Genomic DNA, 22,573 nt, shown 5'->3' on the forward strand with positions numbered 1-22,573 from the left:
AGAGATGTCTATTGTTCAACGTCCAGGAAAGGTCTTATTCATATATAAGCAAATCATACCAAAAGATTCATATAAAACGAACGTAGCTCTCGTCTCGGCTTTCCATCAAAATATTTAAATTATCATTTTCAGACTAAACGGTAATTAACTACGAGCCAAGAAAATATCATAAAATGAAAATAATAGAAGCGATAAATTAATAATCATATCTATATATCATAAACTTTTATATATTTATTCTTACAATAATCTGTCTTTGTGATTATTGATGGTGTTTTTTACCATGCTTTGAAAACAGCCCATAGTCAGTAAATTCATTTAAAACATCAATTACAGTCTGTTCAATATTTTCAGGTGCATTTGACTTGGCTCGGCCTTCTTCAAGCACAGAGAGGACTGAATGGCTTACATCGTCGATCAAACAAGGGCGGCAACTGCAAACAATGAACCCTTTAAATGTCGTTGATGAATTGTCCCCAATGACGTCAAAATCATTTAGTGCAGATGATGGATCGACGGAGGTGGTAGGAGAACTGTCAACTCAAGCTGAATCTTATGAAAAACTTTATTCCCACCATAATATAGGCAATACGTTTGCTGACTATTCATCACTTGCAGCGAAGAGTCAGTCCCTGGCTAAATCTTCTGAACTTCATAACTCAATTGATGACGATGATTACCATTGGACTGACTACTCAACTTTAGAGGATGATAAGAAGCTACTTCAGAGTGCACAAATTAATTCTTTCGGCGCATATCCAGATGTATATAATACAAATCAAAGCCAGTTAGGATCTTCTTCTGATTCAACTGAATTACTGTTCCCAATAATTAAATTTGAAAATTCATCTGAATACGAAGCTGATAATCTAAGTTATAAATCAGCTTTAAAAGCGTATAGTACTTCTCAAATAAACTCTTACGGTGTAAATCAAAATGCTAACGATATAAGGCAAAAGAAACTAGAAGCAAGCCACCGTACTTCTGATATTCTTAATCAAACCTCTAAAAGGGACAACGCTATTAGTGTCCCTTTTCCAGTTGACCTGACATCTGATAGGAAAGAAATATACATGTCAAACTTGAACAATCGGCAAAGAATACCTGATTTATCTACTGACAACATCAGAGTACCTAATGAAAAATGGCCTTTTTCGAGATCTTTTTGGTCACATCTAGATAAAAATGGTAACTCTTCAGCCATCGATAAAGGGCAAGAATTACAGTTAGCTAGTTTTTACAGAAAACCACAATCGAACAATGAGAGTAAATCTCAAAATGAGATTGAACCAATTAGTAGAGAAGATACATCCGGAGAAAAAACCCCAGATGCAAAACAAAATCGACATTTACTGTCTTTTGATAGCATAGGCCATAAAAAATTTTTTACTGATAGACCACAGACCACAGATACAGATCAGAAAGTTAATTTAGTGGAAACTATTGAAAATGATAAAGGAGGGACTTTCACCTCATTGAATATAAAGAAAGACTCAGATCAAATGAGGAAAAACTTGAAGGATCGAAACTTTTTGGGAGACAAGGCAAATTATTTTGTCAGAGAGGAGCCTAAAAATCGTAATTATTTTGGTACAAGTTCGGAAAGAAAGCGAGAAGAAACTAGGGCCAACTATAAAACTTTTGAAAATATGTTAGGGAAAAACTTAGTGGCTTTTCAGAATGAAACTGCAACAGGTAGAAAATATTCTTCAGAATATTTGATTCATCATCAAAACGAGCGAACCCATATTAAGAGTATGCCGCAACACAACTTCGAAGATGAACAAACTTTAATTACTGAAATTACACCTTATAACTTTACTACATCTCATCCAACGTCTCTTTCTTCTCTTAAAGTATTAAATAAAATACAATGGTCTCCAGTAGAAAAAGGAACTGCCAACTTTATCTCAGATATTTTAGAAGAAAAATCAGCCAATTTGGAACTCCCACTTGATCTACAAAAAGATAGTGAAAAACTAAAAGAGGGCTATTTAAGTTCCGGTGAAAGAGAAACAACTGCTGATCCCTCTTTTCATAGTAACAGAGGAAATGTCACAACCAGTTTAAAGACGCAGCCCTTTTTAGACAATATACTATTTAAAAATCAGAGTTTACATGAGCCGTCAAGACAGAATGAAAAAAGGATGAATAAAAGAATTTCCACAGAAAATCAATCCTTTTATTTTCGCCACAAGGAATTCTTGATTCCAGATGACTGGGAAATAAACAGTGCAGGAACAACCACAAAAAAGGCGTTTGATGTAGGACATATTCCTAATGTTCCGTCTGACATTTATGATGTAAGAAAGAAAGGAGAGAAACCAACAATGTTCAAAAATAAAAGCCGTCTTTCTATACCAAACATAAATGTTGATGTTTTCACTATTAACGGAAGTGTCCAAGTTTCTAAAAAAGATGTACTTACGCACGATAAAGTAAATGAGAAATCAGCAGTGGATATAAAATATGAGTCTAGTAAAGATCTTATGAGCAAGTTATCCAAGAGAATTTTGTATTTACTGCCAAGATCATATCCAAATGATACTGACCATGATATTGTTGAAGTTGATTTACATTTTGAAGTTCAAAATATTTCTAAAAGTGATAATTATGATGAAAAATTTTTCTTTAGGGAAAAGCAGCACCTTAAAGACATTTCAAAGTCAGTAGATTTTACTAGTATCCAACAAGATTTAAGAATAAATAATATTACAGAGCTTGCAGATATTTTTGCCCTTTTGCTGATAGTTGATCCTCATAAGCGAAACGAAAAAACTTATAAAAATACACTCCCTAAGCTTATCAACCATAAAGAGCAATTTGAAACTCAAAAGCTTTTGCCTAGTGACAGCTTTGCCTCAAGGAAAATTACTCTACCGAGCATCACCACTTCAGAGCCAATGAAAAGCTCCTTATATGACCAGCAATTAAGCGGATCAACAGAAACTGCTTGGCTAGATTCAGAACAAGCATATGATGAAATTAGTGTTTTGGATACATTTGGCGAAGTTCCAATATCATCTAAGAAAATGGAAAAAGAAAACTTCCACTCGAAAAGAGCCATATCTCGTAATTGGAAGATCCTCTTGAACAAGCCGGAAAATGTTCAAGGCTCGGATTTTGTATCTATAGCTAATTGGCTACAAGAAAAGCCTTTATTTAGTCAGATATCGGAAAATCGGGATGACATCCAGCAAACAGAAGGGAAATCTAGCATGGTTGACATAAAGCCCCTAATGAAGGATAAGATTCAATCGCTTCGAGTTTATGAATCTAGGGATATTAAGTCATTTAAGACTGAAAACAAAAATAAACAACCATTAGATAAACAGAACCGTGAAAGAAAAAAATACACAATTTTGGATTTCAGCTTACTACCAATAGACATAGACATAAAAGAAAAAAATAATTTAGAGCAATACATGAGGAATGTTTCCGCACTCTTATCTTTTTCCGAAAATAAAAATAGTGAAGATGCAGAAGATAAAAAAGATGGGATTGAGATTGCAGACATTTACAAATCAACAACTTCTCTACATGGATTTGATTTGAATTCCACTCAAGTCAGCAATCCACTCAAAAGTGAATCTTCAAATTCTCTCACGAAAGAAATATCTTCACTGGAAGCCCGTATATCCCCTGGGAATCAAGAACTACTTTTAGCAGATCAAATAGTTTTTCCACTAGAACCAGATAGAAAATTTTCTTTTGATCTGAAAGTGAGTAATGCGTCTTGGGTTCAAGCTTTTAATTTTTCTTCGATCTCTAAAGATACAATTCAACAAAAGACAAATGCCTTCCAAGAAGAAAAAGAAGAAATAAGGAAAGAAAAATTTTCTACAAGCACTTCAAAAGCAGATACACCTGACTATCATTTTAGTAGATTTGAAAACAATTTTAAAAAGAGTTTTAACTCTAATTGCTCGGACCTGAAAAAGAATTTTTACCGAAACTTGCCTAAACCTAAAAATAACAAAGACTTTGGTAAGTTGAACAAAAATAAGCCTTCCGAACACATTCCATTCTACTTAACATATTTAAGTAGTAAAAAGGATTTTTTGGCTAGAGACACCTTTTCAACTCAGCATCATGAAAATAAACCAGTCTCAATAAATTCTATGTTTGTTTTTAATACTTTATTTCCTCCAAAAATTCAGGAAAGCATTAAAGCTAAGGAGGATGGTTTTTCGTCCCATGCATCATTTTTACAGCAACCTACCCTTAGGGGTCAAGAGACTATAAATAATAAACCACCTGTGTACACTTGGCCAAGCACAGAGGATGATCTAAGTATTTCAGAGACATCTATCCCTCCAAAGAAATTTGAAACTTCAGCTCCTGATTTTAAAGCTAATACTTTGCGGCCAATGTCAAAATCACATTCGAAAAGAGACATAATGAAAAATACTGAAAATAATTTGGATGATGCAAATGATGCTACCCACAGGTTTTGGCCTTGGATTGTTTTAATTTTCAGTGGAAATCTAAAAATTGCAGCGATGAGGGAGCTTGATTTTCCATTGTATTTGCGCCTCAATTTAGCCGCCAGATTTGATGGCTCTCTTAACGATTATTTTGTGAATAATGTCACCTTTTACCCTATCCTGGGAGCTAATATTAGTGTACGGACAGAACTATATGCCAAAACCAAACGGACGCTTTGTGAGGCATCAAATATCCCTCTTCTTCGCCTTAATGGTTATAATTTCAGTATTATGAGTGTAATTGATAACATTACTATAAGTAATAGAGTAAATGTATTAGAGGTCGAATCAACTGTAGCTAATTCTAGTATTTGGAGGCAAAAGCCAGTTTTATTGAGTGCTATTGGAACTGTGGCGTGTTTCTGTGCCGTGGCTGTGATAATTGGAGCTATTCTTCATTGTCATGGGACACATGAAGCTGAGCCTTTTTTAATAAGAAATAGCGTGAAAACTAAACCTCCCCCTCCTCCGCCTGTAATTTATTCTCGACGCCTTGCAGGGGAAATGAATTTGGGTTATTTTAAACAAGTGTTTAAGCAAAAACATACCGAAAAATGTGATAAATTTTCTTCATTGAGTGCTAAGCTAATTTTAAACGACTTGTCTTATAAGAATTCATTTTTTGAGTGACTTATTTTAGCGCTTGTGGGCTTAAAATCCTACTGACTTTGGAAAAAACTTATAATCTCCTAGCTTAAATTTTTTGTGGTTTTGCCTAGTGCTCAAATTTCAAAAAGATCTGGGATAAATCCTTCCTAAAATATGCTTTTACCCTGTTTTATTAATTTGGAGCCACATTTTAAGTAGTTTCTTCACGCTGTTTACCTCTCTTTCCCTCTCTCTCTCTTTCTCTCTCTTTCTCTCTCTCTCTCTCTCTCTCTCTCTCTCTCTCTCTCTCTCTCTCTCTCTCTCTCTCTCTCTCTCTCTCTCTCTCTCTCTCTCTCTCTCTCTCTCTCTCTCTCTCTCTCTCTCTCTCTCTCTCTCTCTCTCTCTCTCTCTCTCTCTCTCTCTCTCTCTCTCTCTCTCTCTCTCTCTCTCTCTCTCTCTCTCTCTCTCTCTCTCTCTCTCTCTCTCTCTCTCTCTCTCTCTCTCTCTCTCTCTCTCTCTCTCTCTCTCTCTCTCTCTCTCTCTCTCTCTCTCTCTCTCTCTCTCTCTCTCTCTCTCTCTCTCTCTCTCTCTCTCTCTCTCTCTCTCTCTCTCTCTCTCTCTCTCTCTCTCTCTCTCTCTCTCTCTCTCTCTCTCTCTCTCTCTCTCTCTCTCTCTCTCTCTCTCTCTCTCTCTCTCTCTCTCTCTCTCTCTCTCTCTCTCTCTCTCTCTCTCTCTCTCTCTCTCTCTCTCTCTCTCTCTCTCTCTCTCTCTCTCTCTCTCTCTCTCTCTCTCTCTCTCTCTCTCTCTCTCTCTCTCTCTCTCTCTCTCTCTCTCTCTATTATTCTAAGGTTTTAAGCCACTTTTTTTAAAGTCAATCATGTACTTACTCGTTATTAAGCTTCTGCCTCGTAGAAATACGAAATCAATTCGTGAGTTCTGAAGTTTTCCAAAAAGGGAATGGGATTGGTAACAAACCAATTGGAACTCAAATATTGCTATTTCTTCCATGCCAATTTCCATGTGGGTTGTAGTCTACTAAGTTTTTTGGGTGTTTCAACTTCATGTTTGGTCATAGTCTACACAAGTTTTTTTGCATATGTTCGGACATACTCCAATAAATTAGAAAATTTGAGGCATTACATGATATGCTTGGTGGAGTTAGACTTTTGTGTCCTGATGTTGTTCTTGTTAACATAAATCAAGGTGTTTTTATCTTTAGCATACACGGGCGTTGGGCTATACCTAGAGTAAACAGACTAAGCCTATTACACCTACTTTCTGTGTTCAAACTGTTGATTTCAAGAGGTTTTTCAAAGACAAATTACCAAATGAATTCGCTGATTCGTAATCCAATTGTCTAATGCTGTGTTAAACAAAATAGTTTTCTCGAGATATCTGGTTAATTTACTTTCAGTTACATCTGGGAACAGCCAAATTAAGTAAGGCAACTTAAATGTTTACTTCAAATCTGGGAGATTAAGTATAGATTGCGATAATGCTTTGCTGCGCCATCTATTAGCATGATTTCTGTATTCGGTTTGCCCAGAATATTGTCTCGGCATAGATCTGCTTCTTAGGATTTTATGGGAGATATGTCTTCCACTGTTAAATTTATGATATTACTGATCCGTTCTTATCATGTGTACATATACTGTGTATAAATATTGTAAATAAATCTTTTATTCTGAGTGTCCTCCTAAGTAGAACCGAGTGGTGGAGATAGTAGTTAGAGGGTCTTGGGTAGAAATACAGTGTTTTTATTAAGGGATTTAAATGTCCAGGTAGGTAAAAATAAAGATAGATGGTATTCTAGCCTGTGTAAACTTTGTGTAGGAACAGAAAATAGTAATGGTTACAGTCTGCTGCAATTTTGTTCAATCTAGTTGTGAACACATGAGTACCATGTGAATGCATGGTAATCATATGATGGTAAGACAGCAAACCTTATTGATTATGCTATTATAAGCCGAAGACTGGCAGGATTGATACAAGATACAAAGGTATAAAGAAGTGCTGTTATTGATGTTAAAAGTAAAGATCATCGTTTAGGCTCAGATGACGAGGACACGTTCTGCGGATGAAGATTGACAGATTACCAAAGATAGTTCTTGTGGGCCAACCGTCAAGGGCCAAATGAAAAGCAGGTCATCCCCAAATGTGTGTGGGAGGATGTTGCGGAAAGGAGTTTAAGGGAAATGAGAACTTCTAAGAAGGATTAAAAGAGGGTTGCTTTAAATAGATTGAGATTGAGGAGGCGCGACTGTAGCTCTTTTCGCCTCAGGCGACTTGATGCTGCAGTGAGTTTTTCAGTAGTAGTAGAAGAAGTAGTATTGGTAGTAGTAGAAAGAAGATAACTGCTGATTCTGGCAATTTTACGTTAGACTAAACTCTGTTGTTATCTACCTTTCAAATGCACGATTAGATGTACTGGTGACTAAATTTACGTTGACTTATTCAGAGCATAATTTGACGTACTATTAAAGTAAAGTCTTCCAGAAAAGGTAGATGTCAGACACGGTTGACATATTTGTCAATTTCAGTGGGCTAATAGAAGTAAGCGGTCTTGCACCTATAAGCGACTTATAAAGAATTAGAGCATTGTTGAAATGGGCAACGCAGGGAATTCAATGCTGACTTTTGAACCTTTTTTACACCCCCACTATGTTCCGAAACCATCATATCACATTCACTAGTGCTGATATCCACACAATTTGCCAAGTCTAGCCCTAGGCTAGCATATGCACCTGAGCTTGCCAAATATTGTTTTAAAGAGATTTCGCCACTATTTAGACGGTACCTTAAAAGTACTCAAAAGTTCCCTTCGATTGTCGACGGGTCCTTTTTTGATAATAATCATCCTTCGTCTCTTACTGTCATCAATTATTTTTCATTACCACGAAGAGCAATGTTTTTGTCGACACAAGAAAACAAGTGAATTTACAATTACCTTCAATAGTTTGTTTTTCTGCCCTTTTTGGCTACGATGTTCACTTACAAGGCATAAAATGTTGGTTTTAGGGCTATTGTATTGTTAGAAGGAAATACTCCACTGCGTCAACTAAATCGCGGTGATAAGGATTTTTTTTCTTCATGGGACACCAATTCTATATATATTTTTAGCTATATTTGCAAAAGTCATAAGGGGCTTCTTTTACTAACTTTTGCGATTGATTACAACCTCCAACCCGTAGGAAGTTAAAAAAAAACTCTTTTTAAAGAGTTTTCTCTTTAAAAAAGAGAAAGTTTCCTCTTTTCTTTTTAAAAGTACTAGCCAATGATGTTCTTCAAAAGGAGTAGAATTGAAAATTTCCTTTCCGTCCCTACCCTGTTTCTCCTAAACTGAATAGGGGAAACTGTGGTTAGACGGTGGAGTCCACGGATTCTGAGGCAATTCGTATGGTGTATTGTCATCCAGTTTTCTCATGTATCTTCCAATAATATTTTCGCTGGAAATGCTTATATTTTGAATTTGTGTTAAGTTTGGGGCTACACAGTGCAGTTGATGCTACCATCGAGTCATGCAAAATCTTAAAATCTGTCATAGTGCTGGAATCAGAAGCAACGCTTTAGCGTTGCCTATAGTAAAGAGCCATAAGGTTTTAATGTTTTATTATTTATTAATATTTTTTTTTCCAGAGGTGGTTCTATATGGAAAGTATTGTCACTATCTGTCTGGAAATCAGAGGAAACGCTATACCGTTGCCTATTACAGTAAAGAGCCATGAGACTTCAATGTTTTATCCTTTATTATTATTATTGTTTTTTTTCCAGAAGTATTTCATGTGGAAGGTGTGGCCGTATAAACTTCAAAGGGGTTCATTCAATTGGAAATTGGAAGTTCTAATACCCTTTTTAAAAGTCAAGAGCAACGGTGATCGAAGAGCACATAGCCTTCAACCCCCCCCCCCCCCCTGCTCCACGTTCTTGTTTTCCCGAATGTATCCGATCAAAATTTTGACATAGTTATTTTGTTGAAAATAGTCAAAATCCCAAATAACTATGCCTCCAAGGTTGACGAAGCCCTCCATGACGCCCGGGGCATGGGCTATTAGTTACGAAAGTTGCGTATTGCTAACATATAAAGTTTTTTTTATAAAAGGGACGGTCGTATAAACTTCGGAGGAGGCTCATTTGATCTGAAACCGAAATTTTTAGTTATCTTTTTAACAGTCAAGACTAATCGGAAAGTAGCCAGACCCCCTCCCCCCTCACAACATTGTTTATCGAAATGGTTCTGATCAAAATTTAAAATAGCCATTATATTCAAAATAGTCCGAAGATCAAACAACTCAACTTCCGTGTTTGATATCACCCCCCCAGGGGCTGTAAGTTATACAAGCTGCCTTTTCCTAAGATATAAGGTTTTTTACGGAAGGGGTGATCGTTTACACTTCAGAGTACACTCAATTAATTTGAAACCGAAAGTTTTAGTTTCCCTTTTAAGAGTCAAATGTGATCAGACGGTAATCAGCCCCCCTCATGCTATTTTTCTTCCCGAATGCTTCCGATGAATATTTTGAGAAAGCCATTTGTTTCAGAATATGTTCGAAGGTCAAATGACTATGCTTCAAGGTTTGACATCCCCTAGCCCCCACCCCATCCCCCCCCGACAAGGGCTGTAAGCTATACAAGTTGCTTATTGTTAAAATATAAGGTTTTTATGGAAGGGCGGGCCCTTTTCCCCCAAATGGGGGAAAAGGGGTGAATTTTGTCTATTGGACATTCTATTAATATTGATAAGCGCGAGTTTCTAACTTTCAAATTGACTAGAAGTGACAGTGCTACCCCGGGATATCATTCAGTTCCTGATGTTTCAGACTTGAAATATCACGGCTTAATGATTTCCGAAACGCTCCACAAAACCAGGCAAACCCTTGTGAAGCACATAGCAGCCACCATTAAACATGCTTAAAGGACTGCTGTTCTGAATCGAGGCCAATATTCCGGGAAATCATTTGCTTTAATTTGTCGTTCAGTGTGCCAACCTCACGTTACTTATGTCCCCGGTGTATCTAATCTATGTGCTGAGAGTAACACCAATAAAATAAATAAGTGCTATTTTAGATGCGCAAAGTTTCTATTGTTTGTTCCTAAGCGGCACGGAAATTCCCGTCTCGAAAAATTTTGGATTTTTTTTTTCAAAGGGTGATCGAGAATTCATAAGAAGTCTGTGATAAAACTGATACTGATAATACTTTGACTGTTAAAAATGTTAATGTTTTTTTAAATAAGTGGAATTCCGTATATTATCTATGTCACAGACACTTTGAGATACCTCCATACTTACTATGATATTCGAAAACTTCCGTATCAACATAAAAAATGTGTTACACTATATTTCCTTAATGAAATTTGTGGCTTCGGTTCGCAAAAATGCATGGTGAGAGGCAAAATACATTTGTCAAAATTCAGAGGGAGTGGGCTCCAAATCTAAGAAGTATATGAAGTGCCTGCCCCCTCTAGTTGACGCTACTAACCAACATGTACTAAATACAAATTATAAATCGTCTATGATTGATCAGCTTTTTACGGGCCTCTTGCGAGATGAAAGGGGGGTCTCTGTTACTCGGGAAGCCAATCTGTAACCGCTTACCATGTGTTTTCGCGGATGAAGACAGACAGGAATAACTTTCCATTTGGGGTTTTACGACTTAAGACCCTTTCCGCTTTTTCGGAAACTGAATCCAGACGGATCGTGGAATGTGAAGCTGGAAACCACATTTCTGGCTTCATTTTCAATCAAGCTGAAGAATATGAAAATATATTGGCTATATTAAAATTGAAATAAATGGCTACATTTAGGAAAAAAGATTATTGTGGCACAAATGAAGAGGGCGAGCTCATATTCCAAAGTACAGGTAAGCTAGACAGTGGTCCTGAATTCAAAATCTGGAAGCCAGGATTCTAGAAAGTCCAGGATATGAAGCGCCAGCCTTACTGCTTGGGTAAGTCGGCTTTTGTGTCACACATGACACTTATTACTTGAATTAATGACATCCTTGTTAAATATTCTTAAATTTTTGCTATAACAGACGCATTTCACTAGTATTATTGCTCCAAAAGTAGTCTTTGCTTTCGCTTTCTCGTTTTTACTTTCCAGCAATTTTCGAGACGTGCGACCAAGCAGGAAAGTGTTTCTTGGAATCTCGCGAAAACCGCCCTGAAATCGGCAGAATAGTAGCGTTGATGTCAAGTGTCTATTATTGAAAAAGTACGTTATCATTTTGAAAAGAACTAGAGAAAACTGAAAGTTCAATTCTCCTGGAATGAAGTTAATTTATAGTTCATTGGGCCATATTTAGCCTAGTAAGTTAATTTCAAAGATAAGATGAAATTCTAGATTATCTGTACTAGAAGTACAGTAGTGTACCCAGTAAGACCTCAGTATTCCTACAGTGCCTAATCTCAGACCAATGTCCTAGGCTAATGAAAAATTTAATTTTCTTAAACATGGAGAGAGGGGTTCTAATTCTGGAAATGATATAGATAGTTAAGACTATGCTTGGTGGCTATTTGGCTGATGGCAACCTCAAGAAACATTTTTTAAGTAGCCCTAGGCTAGGCTATTTAAACTAAGACAAAAGGGCAAGTTTATTATTCTTTATAGCCCATTACTTTGCTAGTTAGAAGGTGAAAACATCATTCAGTGTGTCTTCTTATGGTCTTTCTGCTAATATTAGACAGTTAGCCTATAGATCTTCTAGTCTACAGAGATCATCTTTATAAAATTAAAGTAGGGTAAATATTTACCAAATCATATTATTGAATGGTCAATAGGCTATATACCAAATCATATTATTGAGTTTCAAATAAAGTGAATACACCATTTGATGCTACCCTTAAGGGTAAGGGTTTCTGATAAGACAAGTGTGACATCACAACAAACCTGGTTTCATATACCATAAAGAAAGTTGGCATGGGTTGAAAATTAAATGGCTTAGGATTTAAATAGGATTTTGGAATATATTTTAATGAACAAGGTTAAAAGCAGAAGTTGTGTAAGGTAAGCAGTGATTTATATTTATGATAGTAATATAGTATGAAATATGAGTTAAAAACAACTAGTAATGTGCAGTAATTTACTATTATATAGAGGGGGGATGAGTGGAGGTAGGTACTTCAAAGTACCTTCCCGGGACAAACCTTAGCATGTACATCCATCCCTGAAAGTTTCATTTTCCTAACCCAACCCCTTTCCAAGATAGCCAAAAGTAACTAAAGTAGAATTTTACCGCTTTTTTTATGCTGATTACAAATATAATAAGCATTTCTATCGGAAATGAATTTCAGCCCCCCCCCCACCCCCTAGATAGGCTATAACTAACCTAACCCTGAATTGAAATTTATAGGGGGTGGGGCCGAAGTTCATTTTCGATAGAGATGATAATAATATCAATAATAAGCATAAAAAATGGCATCGAATGGTGTATTAACTTTATTCCTAACTCAATATTATGATTTCGTAGATATTGACCTATTGAATTACAACTAAAGTGAATATACCACTCGGTGCCTTTCTTTATGCTCTTTACAAATATAATAGCCTAATCATTTTTGTTGGAAATTAATTTTAGCCCCCACCCCTATATATAGCCTACCAATTCAGGGTATATATTTGCACATTAAGGGGGTAGAGGGAAAGTTTAAACTTACCTCTCATTTACATAAAAAATAAAATTTACCCCACCCCCCTAATGTGCAAATATATACCCTGAATTGGTATATAGCCTATAGGGGTGGGGGTGAAATTCATTTCCAACAGAAATCATTATTACCTTAAATTACCTTAAATCGCACTTGCTAGAAATATGGACGAGTCCAGTGTATGCCAGTTAGTGATGATAGGGCCGCGGGACATCAGCTTCATCCCATTGCGTGAGCCATAGTTTGGTTTCCCATTCCTTATCGAGATTGGCTTTGAAACTGTCAACAGATGGTGAACTCACTGTTGTTTCGCTCATATTGTTCCATAGGCTTATTATGCGGTTGGAGAAGAAATTGTTCCTCGTCCTTTTATTAGCATGCTTCTAAAAAAGCTTTGCTGAATGCCCCTGGTTCTTGACGACTGGGCAGGCTGAAAGAGGTCCTTGTCGTCAGACTTGAGCAGTTTGTAGGTCATTATCATATCACCTCTTCACCGACGGTATGTCAGAGTTGGTAGCTTGAGGCTCTGCAGTCGGCATTCATACTCTTTGTCTCTGAGCCCTTTTACGCATTTTGACGCCCGTCTTTGGACAGACTCGAGAGCCATCTGGTCTGTTTTATTAATTGGCGTGGCGACACACATTCCAAATTCTAATCTCGGTCTCACCAGGCTCTTGTAAAGTTTTGTGATTATTGCAGGGGATCTACTTGTCATTGTATGTTTGATGAGACTGAGAGTTTGGTTCACCTTTGCTACTGCAGCTCGGGTGTGGCAGTTGAAATTAAGGTCTTCGTCTACAACGACCCCCAGATCTCTTTCAGAGGGGCTCTCAGAGAGTGGCTGTCTCACACCAGCATTTGCTGACATTGAGTATTGCCATCGTGGGTTATTTCTTCCAAAATGGAGAACCTTGCACTTTTCGACATTAAACTCAAGCCTCCATGTCTTGGCCCATTTGCCAAAGCTGTCAAGATCTGACTGTATTGAGGTCACACCTTGCTGAGTTCCAACAGGACCAATGAGCTTTAAGTTGTTGGCGTACAGGCTAAGCTTGCTTGTAACGGTTCTTGGAGCGTCATTAATATATACATTGAAGAGTGTAGGTCCCAAAACTGTTCCTTGAGGAACCCCGCTTAAGACCTCAGCTATTTTGGAGTAGTAAGCTCTGCCACCTTCACCAAAAACTCTGACCTGCTGCTTTCTTCCCCTTAGGAAAGACGTGATCCAGTCCACCACTCCCTCTTGAATTCCAATTGCCTTCAGTTTCAAATGAAACTGAAGGCTGAAGGAAAATGAAACATACCACTCAGTGCCTTTTTTTATGCTCTTTCCAAATATAATAATCATTTTTGTTGGAAATGAATTATATTCATAAAGAGCATAAAAAAAAGCATTGATTGGTATATTCACTTTAGTCATAGGCCCTAACTCAATAATGTGATTTGGTAAATATTTACCTAAAGTATGGTAGGCCTCAGACATCCACCACATGGCTAATATGGGAGTAAAGTTCATTTGTGATGCCAATGGATGTTATATTTAGACTGAGGATGCAATTCTGGGTATATATTTACACTTTAGGGGGGGGGATATATATTCTATGAATATATAGGCTCTAAGAAATACATGAATTTCTTAGAAAAACAAAGAAAGAAGTGAAGATAAAAGCTCTCCCCCTGCAAAATGTGTTAACTAGGATTATTCTACATATTATGGAGTAAGAATTGTTTTCTTAATATGTTTCCTTTTGTCCAGCTGGATTCCTAGGCTTAAAATACTGGTTGGCTAATTTAAAGATTTGTATATATATACACTGTCAAGTTAGCCATCTGGTGGTATCCCGCCTACCATAAGATTCCTTGGTAAATTTTTTGTTGTTCAGATTATTGACTTACAAATGAAGTAAACATACCACTCAGTTCCTTTTTTTATGCTCTTTCCAAATATAATAATCATTTTTGTTGGAAATGAATTTTATCCCCACCCCTATATATAGGCTACCATTTCAGGGTTTATATTTGCACATTAGGGGGGGGCAAATTTTATTTCTGATGTAAATGAGAGGTAAGTTTAAACTTTCCCCCCACCCTCCCTAATATGCAAATATATACCCTGAATTGGTATATATAGGGGTGGGGGTAAATGATTATTATATTTGGAAAGAGCATAAAAAGGCATCAAGTGGTATGTTTACTTTATTCATAAGTCAATAATATGACCAACAAAAATTTACCAATTTCTTATTATATGCTGGTTTAACATAATAGTTGCTACCCTGATTATGACCCCCACTCCTCTATTGACCCATATATATATCCCTAATGGTAAAATTTGCAGGTGGCACTATAACTTGGCAGCTCATCATTTGATGCTCTTTCATAATTCAGTAATTGCTTCTGTCACAAATTGCATCTTGAGCCCTTAAAGGGGTCCCAAATTGAATTTACCTAGGATGAAAGTGAAAACATCATTTGATGTCTTCTTTTATGCTCTTTCATAATACAGCAATTGTTTCTGGTGCAAATTGCACCTTGAGCCCTTAAAGGGGCCCCAAAGATATTTCATTTTTGTAACCACACAAAGAACTTTCATGTTAACATAACCTAACCTGCAAATACTTGATTTTTAATTCAAACCATTTCCCTACTGTTTCAAGTGTTTCAATTGTTGTTGACAAAAATAGCACTGGATTTTGTGATTCTAAACTTTGCTGTTGACAATTCAGGGTATATATTTGCATATTAGGGGGGGGGGGTAAGGTTCATGGTAAATTTGCAGTGGGCCATATAATTTAGCTAGGATAAAAGTGAAAACATCATTTGATGCTTTTTTATGCTCTTTCATAAATCATATAAAATACCTTTGGGGCCCCTTTAAGGGCCCAAGATGCAATTTGCACCAGAAGCAATTATTGAATTATGAAAGAGCATAATAAAAGGTATCACATGATGTTTTCACTTTCATCCTAGCTAAATTATATTGCCACCTAGAAAATTGCTATTTTATTTTCCAGAAAGTGAACTTGGAAAGGTCATCAGGCTTTTCCAAATAGAACAAAAAATTTTGCAGAAAATTTGAAGTTACTATAGTGTAAGCAGTCAAACAAATTAGGAACATGTCATCAGGCTCAGGAAGGTGAAACCTAAAATAGTCAAAACAATGAAGTAGGCTGAAACAATCTAGGCAAACAAGGAATCAGCCACTTTTTCAAATTTTACACCTCTTGTTTCCTTTTACAAGAAGAAAAGTAAACTCTTGCATTGAAAATACAGCCTCTGAGTAAGCAATTTTCACAAATAGCTACATTGTTCAATCTGGAAAACCTTAAATAAATCATCATACTTGGCAAGAGGCAAGCCTTTTACCATAGAGGCAAGCATGAGCTGCCAAGTTCAAATTTCTTGCCAGAAATTCTTTGTAGATATCTAAGAACAAAGAATTCTTAATAGTAGTTGCATAGTCAACTTTTTACTTAACCATGAATCCATTTGTTTAAAAAAACATTAAAAGTTAACTGGGAATTTAAAAAAAAAACAACAGCAAAATCTACTTGTTACTTAATTAATAAAGTAAATTAAACAAGGTTCTGCTGTGTAGACTTAAAGATATCCAGTTTAGCCTGAGTGACTGGTTGAATTTTAGATAAAAAAAAAAGCATTTTAAATGAGTTAAAAATGTGAATAAAAATGGAGAGACCATCATAATCTGATTTATATAAGAATTACTTTATAATTGATGTCTCTAACTCTACATTCAGCTATAGAAGCTTAGAATACAGTGTAGTTTGTAAAATACGCATCTTGTTTTTTTTTTTTGGATTTAGGATAGTCATTCTACAGTTTTAACAAAATTCTTTTGGAAATAAAGCTTGTGCACTTTTGACCAAATGGGATCAGAGACTGATCACACATGCTGTTTCCTAAGAGTATTGAGTTGATACCTAAGTGTTTTGTTTCATTTTCAAGTATAAAAACTTGGGAACAGGGTGGATGTTGTTTAAAAATCTCCTTTCAATCATACTGGTTAAAAACCCTTGTAAGGCTCTGAATTCAGCAAGTTGAAACGTCCCATCTTTCTATTGGAATTTGATTATGATTGATCTGTTGTATATGGGATGTTTCCATAATTATGCACTTACGAAATTATTATGATCTGTAGTTTCTGAAGTGCTCTTGAAGAACTTTACTTAGGTGTTCTAGAAATATTCAAAACGCCCATATTCAAATTGGTCAATTGACCCAATTGGTCAAATTGTGGCTGTAAATGTAAGATTAATAACTAATTACCCACTAGAAGTAGTGGGTAACTAAAGTTTCATATTAGAATCCTTATGTTACACTATTTCCAAATATCATGGTTGCTTCCCTGACAAAGTGTACCTTTACCCTGATGGTCTTGTACATACCATTAAGATGTTTATTTTTCAGTCTATTTTTCAATCCCCACAAAAGAGTAAATTCCTTGGCAAAAACCTTTGAGTAGTATACTAGAAGTAGTCTCTTTCATGTACACTACTTTAAGTAGTCAGTGGAGCAACATTACTCCTTCAATGTTACTCTTAAACTAAAGTTTCATAATTAAAGAAGTTTGTTCTAAAATTTTACCTTTTCAAAGAACTCATGTTTTTTTGGGGGGTGGGGATTCCTTTAATTTTTATTTTGAGCTTAAGAGCTTTTTAATCTTTTTTTCTTTTCTTTTTAATCTTTCCAATTAATCTTTTCTTAAAGCTAATATGACCAAGTCCATAATAAAATGCACTGAAGATTATTCTTCATGCACTAATTGCCTATTATAAAGTAAGAATTTTAGTGTGTTCTTCTAGCTTGATATATATACCCTAATGGTATGTAAAGACCATCAGGGTAAAGGTGCACTTTGTCAGGGAAACAACCATAATATTTGGAAATAGTGTAACATAAGGAATCTAGTAGTACTACTTTAAATCTATTGAGATATTTTCTTCAGAACAGCTATAAGTATCCACTATTACAATCATTCCAAATATAGCCTACTAGACATAATGTGTTCCCCAACAAATTTTTGTTTTGAGCCCTTAAAGGGACACCTTGTTCTTTATTACTCTTCAGTAGAAAATTTGGTAATAACAGCCTACCTTATCAAGAGTCCACACTCAATTCTTTTCTGCAAGAATCATTGACCCTTGGAATGAACTCTCTGAAAAAACTGTTACTGCTGAATCTGTAGACATTTTTAAATGAAGACTGGATGCTGAGTAGTCCTCCAGAGAGTGCAAACTCAACTGGGAGTTATGGATCAGCATAGTGCACCTGGTCACTAAAGAATCCTGAATTCAACTAAAATCATCAACTCTGGAGCTCTACAAGGAGAAATCCTTAGATTGCTCCAAGCTGCAATTTAAGGTGTATTTTGGTAATAATACCAAAACTAGTAAAATAATTAATTCTGCTAGCATATAGTTTATAATATATAACTAGCTGGATAGAAACTTCTTCATACAACTTCAAATCATAAATCTTTTCAATTGAAAAATGATATTTACTATTAAGTTTCTTTTATTATTCCTATTTTCTTTAGTTTCTAGCTAAATCATTTTGAGCAAAATTTTTAATTTCATGGTAAATTAGAGAGAGGTCAAAGGACATTTATGTTGGTCTGCATACCTTGCTACTTAGTACTTTAGTAGTAAAGATAACCTCTTTGTGGAACATTTTATTGCTTTATCTATTAAGTTCAAAGTCTTATATATCAGTTTTTGGTATCTTTTCCTCAATTTATGTATCATAGCATGACCAGCTATCTTCTATGAGAAAGCCAATCATTCTAATGGTATACAGATACAAGGAAACTTGGCTGATGAAATTTTAACTGCTGAAGAAGACACCTTGAACAATACTGTGATAACATTCCAACAGGCCTCAAGTGCTAATTGATGAAAGGCTGAATGATGACTCCCATAGAAATAAGAAACAAATTGTTCTTCTACCACCACCTCCATCTCCCTTGTGAAGAAATATAAAGCTCTCATAACATTCCCACTGAAGATGCCTAGGAAAAGGCTGAAGGCTCGACATTCCTATTTGGATATTATAAACTAATTGGTAAGATAATCAGTTATCTTGCAATTTGGATATTATCACCGTTTTTCCTTTGCAAAAATATTATCTGCCAAGGTGAATATATGCCAGAAAGGCTAAAATGCCTTGGTATTCACCTAGCTAGATGGTCACACTATGGCTTAAGAGAATCAATTATTTGGATATTATCACTAAATTGTTTAGAGAATCTATTTATCTTTCTAATTGGATATATATCAGAAAGGCTTGTAAGATGCTTTATCTTGCTACACATTCATGCTCCAATCTTTATTTACTTCTTGTCTAACTGGGTGTATATGCTGTGCATAAATATTACAGTTGTGTTTAATATCCACAAAGGCTTGATGAGTTATAGTACTCTAATGTATTTAGTTTTTTTGTATCCTTCTAAAATGTTTTATTGATAAATTCTTAGCATAAACATTATCCACCTAGTTAGAGAGGTCAAGTTGGCTCTTTTTGCTTTATTGTATTTTGTGAGTAAGATACAGTTGTTTTTCTTTTGGATTTCAATTAGTTCCCATGTTAGCTAATTACTCTTTTGCTTCAAAGGATTTTTTCAAATAGCTAACTAGTTAAAAAAAATTTGCCAACACTTAAGTATAGTTGGATATTATTTTTAAGAAATTTTTAAAAGTGATCCATTGGGTATATTTGCAAATAAAAGTAGTACCATTATATTTCTAATTTTATGCTATGTCCAAATATCATGGTTGCTTTTCTGGCAATGAACCTAAATTGCCTACCCCTCCTGGTGCTCCCATATATAACCCTGGGATGTATATCAAACTGAAAGAAGACAGTAAAGCACTGAAACTCTTACTCTATAATATGCAACATGCCAGATCATCATTTTTCTTCTATTGCTATCCATGTTTTTAAATCATTCAGAAAAGTAGGTGTTTTCTGATATTCAATCAATCACTCTGGCTAAACTGGGTATCTTTGAGTCCACCCAGACTCAAATACATAGGTCCACCAGGGAGGGGGGTGAATTGTCAAGGTAATGACTATTATGTTGAAAAGGGGCAAAAAATAAGGAATGTAACAGTATGAATTTTATTTTATTAAAATATGTTCTTTAGAAAAGCTCCTTTGCTATGGTGCTACTGGAAACTCCTTCCATCTGCTATGAAAACCACTTTAAAGCAATCATTATTACTTTCATATCTCATTCCTAAACGTGTATTGCTTTGCTTTACGAATAGGCTCAAGCTCAACCATTGACTATCAGTTTATTGCAAATAGTCAGCATTATATAAGGTTAAAATATTCAAGCTAATCACATACTTATTAAGAAAACGTTAAAACATATTGCAACTGAATTATCCAAGCCAGGGGGGGGGTGAAGTAAAGCAGTATACTTTTAGGAATGAGATAAGTAAGTATTTATGATTTATGAAACCTTTTTTAAAAATTCTTTGATAGGCCTGCTTTGTAAATCAGCACTTAGCAAAGCTATAGTGCATAAAAAATCCTCTTTGGAACTTAATTTGTGCTATGGTTCTAATTCCAAAAGCTTTTCTTTTGTTATACAAAGTTTATCTACATTCATGAAAGACACAGGCTCTTTGGAGAGGAAAAGGGTTAGGATTCATGCTTCAAATTACCTTTAAGAAATGTAAGTAAAAGCATAATATAGGCTCCAGATGCATTCCTCAAGGTTTCACTCATCTAACCCTGATTCATCTACTTTTTAAGATGGTGAAAAGCTCACTAATGATATGATGAATCCTATATCTGCCAGTTTTGGTGATGGTAGTGAGTTGACTCATCTGTGGTGTCCCAAATGGTTTGTTGAGTCACTCCCTATCCACTGACAATCTGAACACGTCCATACTGACAGAGGTCATTGTGTTCTCACTGACAGAGTTCCATGAGCTGACAATTCTATTGGTAAAGAACTTGTTTCTCAGTCTGCTGTTTTCTTGTTTTTTTTAAAAGCTTATGAGAATTGCCTTAAGTTTTTTTTCTTTTAATCTTCACTTCAAAAAAGGCTTGAGATGGTGTTATTAGTATTCAGAATTGTATAAGTTCTTGTGGGGAAATATTGCAGGGGAAAGGGTGAGCTCTATGTCACTTTCCTTAACATTGAGAAAGCATTTATAGGTCTATTTTGAGGAGTCTCTGTAGTATATGTATGTTAAAAAATTAGTTGGCTTGAATGATAATTTTAGTAGTTTTGTTCTTAGAGGTGACCTGGTTTGACTAACCTTGCATCATAGAATTATTATACAGAGGATCAAGTTTTGGTTACAGGTATTACATTTGCCAGATAACCGTCTTGCGAAGGTGGCTTATAACGAGATGTTGAAATATCCTAGAAAGGTAACATGGCCAAAACAGGTTAAAGCCCTATTGGATAAAGCTAATTTCTTATTGGCATGGAATGAAGGCCAGGGTCCCAATTGCAAACCTGATGATTTCCTTAAAATGTTGGATTCATGGCTTAGGGGCCAGGTAATCCAGGCTTAGATTACTAGTGTTGAGAAGTCAGATACTCTAAGATTTTATAAGCAGATTAAAGTAGTGTATAGAGAGGAGTTATACTTGAAACTGAACCTACCGTGGAGAACAATGAAATGCTGGCTCCAGGTGCAGGCAAATTGTGTGCCATTACGTAGGGGGGCACTGGGATTCCTATGATGCAGATGGCCCAGGAAGTAAGTGTGCCCAGGGGCGTCCTGAGGGGAGGAGGCCCCCCCTCACTTTTTTGGCATTTGGTAAAAGTTTTGTCAGAGGCAGAAATTTTGCAAAATTGGCCGAAATTTAACAAAATCCTTGATTTCTGCAGAGAATTCGGCATAAATTAGGTAGCAATTTGGTAAAAATTTATGAAGACCCCCCCCCCCGTGCCATGTGTCTTGGGATGCCGCCGAGTGTGTCTGTCCCTTTTGTGGAGAATTTAAGGAATAGATTTGGGGGGGGGATGTTCCACAACTCCCAGATATCTTACAGACCTCTTCTTGGGAGCTAATTATTGTGGTTGATGGTTTTATACACAATGTTTAGAGGCATGAAAGTTATGATTTCAATGTGTTGGGTGCTACCGTTTGATTTGTTCAATTTATATGTATGTATATATTTTCTTCTTTGTCTTTACATATATACATTATATATATATACATCCTAAACTTGGTCAAACTAGTCTCTTGTGATACATGATGCAAAGATGGTTTTCTTCCTAAAAAGTTTAATTATTCCTATCCCCTTAAAATGAGCAATATAATCAAGCCATGTATTGCCTGTTACCAAATCAATCCTGTGAAATTCAACCCTAAGCACCTACTTCCTAGACCAAATGAAGATCCAATACAAGACAATAAGAGGTTCAAGCTTGTGAATGCCCTCAATGTGTTGATTGTACAAGTGATGCTTTCTGACTGTTCAACCTAGATGAATTCTCTGTTTGCCTTCTGCTAGGTTTGGATGTTATAAATGATTCTGCAGTCTATATGTACTGAGGCCATCTGTAGTGAGTTGTTCTCCAACCCTTTGAGAGCTACTGGCTCTTCTTTCCTGTCAATAACCTAAAGAACAATTCCTATCCTAGTTTTCTAAACTTTTTATGTTTCAAGTGGAGCAAAAAGTAATCAGTTTGGGAACGATAGTGCCAGTTTAGCAGTTTCTGTGATTCATTAGCTCTGGAATCAGGGGGATCCTAGTGAAAAAGTTGTCACAAAATTCTTTTGTAATGAGGTGATAACTGGACTGCAGGAACAAATTGGAGAATGATACCTGAACCCTGCCCAAACCTTCACTGCTGAGGGACCCCC

General features: G+C 35.9%; 2 protein-coding genes across 3 annotated transcripts in view; both read left to right on the forward strand.

The window, feature by feature from the left end:
* Positions 1 to 360: 360 nt before the first annotated feature.
* LOC148940803 (uncharacterized) lies at positions 361 to 5,365 on the forward strand. Its single transcript, XM_089104741.1, has one exon. The coding sequence runs from the start codon at positions 444 to 446 to the stop codon at positions 5,115 to 5,117; it is 4,674 nt and encodes a 1,557-aa protein (XP_088960867.1). The 5' UTR covers positions 361 to 443; the 3' UTR covers positions 5,118 to 5,365.
* Positions 5,366 to 11,298: 5,933 nt separating this feature from the next.
* Pi3K59F (phosphatidylinositol 3-kinase 59F) overlaps positions 11,299 to 22,573 on the forward strand; it is a 41,576-nt gene continuing 30,301 nt past the window's right edge. Inside the window, exon 1 of one of the 2 annotated variants that reach the window (XM_089105671.1) lies at positions 11,299 to 11,381. The gene's annotated coding sequence lies outside the window, so the exon portion shown is untranslated. The remainder of the gene's footprint in view (positions 11,382 to 22,573) is intronic. The other variant, XM_089105672.1, reaches the window with a different exon arrangement.

Source organism: Artemia sp. Qi Xiang Cuo, chromosome 19 (assembly GCF_049724085.1).
Source record: "Artemia sp. Qi Xiang Cuo chromosome 19, ASM4972408v1, whole genome shotgun sequence".
Lineage (NCBI taxonomy): Eukaryota > Metazoa > Arthropoda > Branchiopoda > Anostraca > Artemiidae > Artemia > Artemia sp. Qi Xiang Cuo.

Coding starts and splice junctions, on each gene's coding strand:
- LOC148940803 (XM_089104741.1), top strand. CDS start 444: ATGAACCCTTTAAATGTCGTTGATGAATTGTCCCCAATGACGTCAAAA.